The sequence below is a fragment of the Cucurbita maxima genome, unplaced genomic scaffold (genome assembly GCF_002738345.1).
Source record: "Cucurbita maxima cultivar Rimu unplaced genomic scaffold, Cmax_1.0 Cma_Scf00119, whole genome shotgun sequence".
Taxonomy (NCBI): domain Eukaryota; kingdom Viridiplantae; phylum Streptophyta; class Magnoliopsida; order Cucurbitales; family Cucurbitaceae; genus Cucurbita; species Cucurbita maxima.
The window spans coordinates 101,554-106,553 of record NW_019272135.1 but is presented as its reverse complement, the minus strand read 5'-3'; the positions used below and the strand labels follow the sequence as shown (position 1 = coordinate 106,553).

Genomic DNA, 5,000 nt, shown 5'->3' with positions numbered 1-5,000 from the left:
GGCCGAGCATCACCACAACGTCACACACTCAACGAGGTTCATGCCGCACGCCCAAAAGCACCCGACACCACCCCACCTTGCATGTTAAATCATCGTACCATCCATCAACCATCCTCAAGCCAGCCCAAGTTAGAAGGCAACATCCCAGCATTCCATTCTCAACAAGGCTCATGTTGCACGCCCAAAGGCGCACCCGACACTACCTCACTGTGCAAGTTTCGCCACCGCACCACTGCCATCAACTTCCCTCGTCCGCCAACCACCACCCCCACACCCTAAGCATATGCCCACGTGCGGCACATAGTGCTTGGGGCGTGGGGGTGGCGGAAGATATAGGGGGTACCCCCGTGCCCAGCCCATGCAGACTAGTCACCCCCTATATAGTACATTTTGAGGCATTTTTGGTCTGCCAGTCCTAGATACGATTTTTCTGAGTCGTCATATGGCCAAATATATCAAGTTTTAGAATATTTTTTTCCATGAAATTCATGAATTAGACATTCTAATGGATCTATAAATCAAGTTTCATAATTTTTAAACCAACTAATTTTTTTGAATGAACTTTTAAATATTAAATAATAAGAAATTAGAAAAAATAGCTAGAGTTGTCAAAAAAATCTGAAATTTTGTGGAAATCATGTTTTCATGTTTCTTAGCTCGTAGAAAAAAATTACAACAAACCGATCACTCCACATGTACTTTCACAATTAATGGGTGATGGATGGGGAGCGGGCACTGGCGCGCGCACAGCAGAACGCTGGCGGGGCCAAGGCAGGGCGCGCGGGAGCACGCTGGCAGAGGTGCACGCTAGCGAGGGGTCACGCGTGCGGGAGCACGCTGGCGGTGGGGCGCGCGTGCGCGTTAGCACGCTGGCGGGGCGGGGCGGGGCGCACTCGAGGGGAAGGGCGGGGCTGGCGAGCGTGCGGGAACGTTCCGACACTGCCCCACCGTGAGCGTTCCGCCACCGCACCACCGCCGTCAACAGCCCTCGACCTCCAACGACCACCTCGATGACCCAAGCATATGCCCATGTGCGGCGCATATTGCTTGGGGCATGGGGGTGGCGGAAGATATAGGGGGTACCCCCGTGCCCAGCCCATGCAGACTAGTCAACCCCCTATATAGTACATTTTGAGGCATTTTTTGTCTGCCAGGCCTAGATACGATTTTTATGAGCCGTCATACGGTCAAATATCTCAAGTTTTAGATTGTTTTTTTCCATGAACTCGATTGATTCATTAATGGGACGTTCTAATGGATCTATAAATCAAGTTTCATCCTTTTTCAACCAACCAATTTTTTTTTAATGAGTTTTTAAATATTAAGTAATAGAAAATTAGAAAAAATAGCTAGAGTTGTCAAAAAAATCTGAAATTTTCTGAGAATCATTTTTTCATGTTGCTTAGCTCCCAAGAAAAAAATTACAACAAACCGACCACCCCACATGTACTTTCACAATTAATGGGTGATGGTTGTAAAAACAAGCCCAATTTTGCTCCAATTGTCAAACCAGCTCGTCTATGGGAAAGAGTCATTTTGAAATTGTAAGTGGACGACAACCGGCCTTACCCCATATTATTGATCATCCTTATGCAGGGAAAAACCCTCAAGCTCACAACTTCACAAGAGAATGGAAGCAGACAACAGATATAGCCCGGACATATTTAGAGAAGGCTTCCAAGCATATGAAAAAGTGGGCAGACAAGAAGCGTCGCCCCCTTCAATTTCGAGCAGGAGATCAAGTCCTCATCAAGCTAAAACCAGAACAGATCAGATTTCGCAGCTGAAAGGACCAGAGACTAGTTCGAAAATATGAAGGCCCGGTTGAAGTCCTTAAAAAGATCGGGACTACCTCCTACCGAGTTGCACTACCCGCATAGATGAAAATCCACCCAATAATTCATGTGAGCAACTTGAAGCCATACCACCTTGACCCAGACGACGACCAACGAAATGAAATCACAAGACCGCCGACAGGGTTAGGAAGATAGGAAGACCTTACGGACGATTCATGAATTCCTTGTCAAATGGAAGAATCTCCCTACAGAGGAAACCAGCTGGGAAAGCGCCGAAGATCTGAACTTTGCCGCCACCCACATCGCAAGGTTTGAAAGTAGTCGGTTGATAGGGACGTCAACCAATTAAGTGGGGGAGGATGTCACAGTCATGCTCGTCTAGGGCGTGTTGACCATGGCCGCATGCCCATAGCAAGCCAAACCCTTGTCACGTCTTTTCATTCTAGTGTATTTACTTTTGTAGTTCTAGGGCGTATGACGCCTCAAAAATATCATGTCTAGGCCTGTCAGACATGAAATGCCTCAGAATGTACTATAGAGGGATATGACTAGTTGTCAACTTCTCCCTACCCAAGGTTATATATGCTAAGCCGTTGCTATCTCTCTCTTGCTTGCTTATATAATGTCTCTTTCAAAAATCTCTCTTTCTAAAATCTCTCTCTAACCTCGTTTTCTAAAACCTTCTTTCAAAACTGAGGCTAGAGGCTCGATCATACGTCGCTTGGCTGTAGGCAACGCAAGAACAAATTGGCTTAGCTCACTTGTCGTTGGAAAGTGAGTGCCGCACAATCGCTAGTCTGCTGCCTTTAAAAGTGCGATTGTGTCAGTGAGCGCGCGGGGGTGTGCGGGATGACTACTGAGGGAGCGCGCGCGGGGGGCGTGCAGGGTGTGCGGTGGCGGGTGAGGGGAGTGCGAGATAACCTCCAAGGGTCTTGTCAACCAAAAACTGTGAATCAATATGCTTCTATTATGTTTATGTTATGCTATAATATGTGAATTGTATGATAATATTTATGGTGTGATGTGTTCAATGATATGTTTGATATATGATACGAGAAGGATGCACTAAATGTAATGTAACGATAGAAGTAAGATGTATTCACGAAACATTAAGGTTAGGTTATGCCTCGAAGTGCTATGGATATGAGAGATTAATAAAAGAATATGGTTAGGATATGGGTAGAAAGAACTCCCTAGGAATCTATGACCTTCTACAACAACTTACGCTAAGATGGGTTCATATGATTACAAATGAAAGTTACAACTTATGCCCCAAGAAATTATGAACCTTAGAAACTTACAAGATTGAGGACCAAGAACAACACCACACAAGCTTTACAACTACCCAAGTAAGAAGAATGCTAGGTACCACTCAAGGACGAGGGACCAAGGTCCCCAAACTAAAAAACACAAGAATGCTAGGCAATACTCTAACCATGCCCAAAGTGACCTATGACCTTGCATCAAGCGGTGCTTTCTAAGGCCCAAGAATTCCTCTTCTAGGTGGGATGACCTGCACCATGTTTCCTTTGCAGGATGTCATGTTTGGCCTCAAGTTTCCCTCACCTAGAAGAGAAGTTATGGGTACCAAAAAGATTTGCAGGATGACATATTTAAGTATGCACCGAGCTAGTGACCTTTATGGTCTACCATGAAGAGTAGTCTAGGGCCACGAAGGAACAAGAAGCGAGTAAGTTACCTTAGCCAAGAATCAAGAACCTCTTAAGACCTCCCACGGTTCAACATTCTCATGACTTAGACTATGCTAATCAACAACTGAATTTCACACCACCAATTAAACGGTAATCTTTAACCATCACAAAAACCATAATCAAACAGTATAAAACTTAAGCTTTCCAGTTCAAGATTTTATAAACCGGGTTATACTACATGCTAATCGTTGCATTTATCATCTTAAATTTCTCGCATATGAAAAGAGGTATAACAATAGTACACCTAAATTCCTACCTTTTATACAAATTATGAAAGATAATTAATACTAAGTTGGTTATGCTCCTGCTTTAAATTTGTATTTAAGAAATAGGTTACTTTTAAAAATAGTATAATTTAGACCAATGTTAACCGCATGACTAGACAAGAATAAAATAAAACAACTTCCTTTTAAATCAAGAACGGCCAGTATAGACGTTACAAAACGTGATTATTCTTTCCTTGAAATCGCAAGGAAATCAAGAAGACGTTACAAAGATGAGGCGTTTCACAGATATAAAATGGGGAACTGATATCCAAACATTCCATTGTAGCAAGGAATAAGAGAAGAAAAGAATGGCGGGACAAAGCTTGAGAAATCTCAAAATTGTGGTGTTCATCTTCCTAGCCCTTACTTCTGGTACTTGATCCTTCCTCCTTCTCCATGTTGATTTAGATTGACAGATAGTATTAAAAAGAAGGTTTTTGTTTGTATGAATAAGTTTGTGTTACTATTGCAGGATGGATGGTGGTGCAGACAGAGGGGCGGACATGCTATAAGCACAGCGATGCATTTATAGGACCGTGCATTGCAGCAACATGTGCTGAACTTTGCATTTCTTTTGAGAAGTGGGATGACGGATTTTGCTCGGGTGATAAATGCACTTGTACGAAGCAATGTGCTGAGTCCATGCTTTAATGGGTTTGTAATTCACCACAGTTGTTGCTATCTGAATGTAATAAGCGACTCCAATTCTACTGAATTGCACAACATGTTTACTAATCAAAGCTTCCTTCTTCCATTTTATAATTTTTATCTCAACTCGCAAGTTCAAATTGATAGAATCACAAGCTTCGTTAGTTGCGTAAATTGATGCAATCAGGTTCAAAGCTTCCTGATTCCTTATTCCTTCTTGGTTCTTCCATTCAACTATGCATATTGATTAGGCATTTCTTAATCATTTAATTTTTTATTTTTTTAAAGAAATCATTTAATAATTTTTAGAAAAGAAAAAAAAAACTGTTTACACTATCTCATATTTGTTTCTTTCACCCGATCTCTCTACGAATTGGGAACTCAACCGTTTTAAAATTTAATTCAATATATATATTTAATTTGTAATTATTTTTTTATTGTTTATTCTTAAACCCTCCTAATTATTTTTAACCGTTATTTTAAGAAATATATATTGAAACTAAGTTGTAAAACTTAATTAAATATTTGAAAATAAATAAATAGTTTTCTTTATGAATTAAATTTTAACAAATAAACAC

At 41.4% G+C, this 5,000-nt stretch overlaps 1 protein-coding gene across 1 annotated transcript; it reads left to right on the top strand.

Moving 5' to 3' along the window:
* Positions 1-4,048: 4,048 nt before the first annotated feature.
* Positions 4,049-4,542, top strand: LOC111473396 (defensin-like protein 5). Its single transcript, XM_023118928.1, has 2 exons — positions 4,049-4,146; positions 4,247-4,542. Exons 1-2 carry the CDS (start codon positions 4,083-4,085, stop codon positions 4,423-4,425), a joined length of 243 nt encoding a protein of 80 aa, XP_022974696.1. The 5' UTR covers positions 4,049-4,082; the 3' UTR covers positions 4,426-4,542.
* The last annotated feature ends 458 nt before the right edge of the window (positions 4,543-5,000 follow it).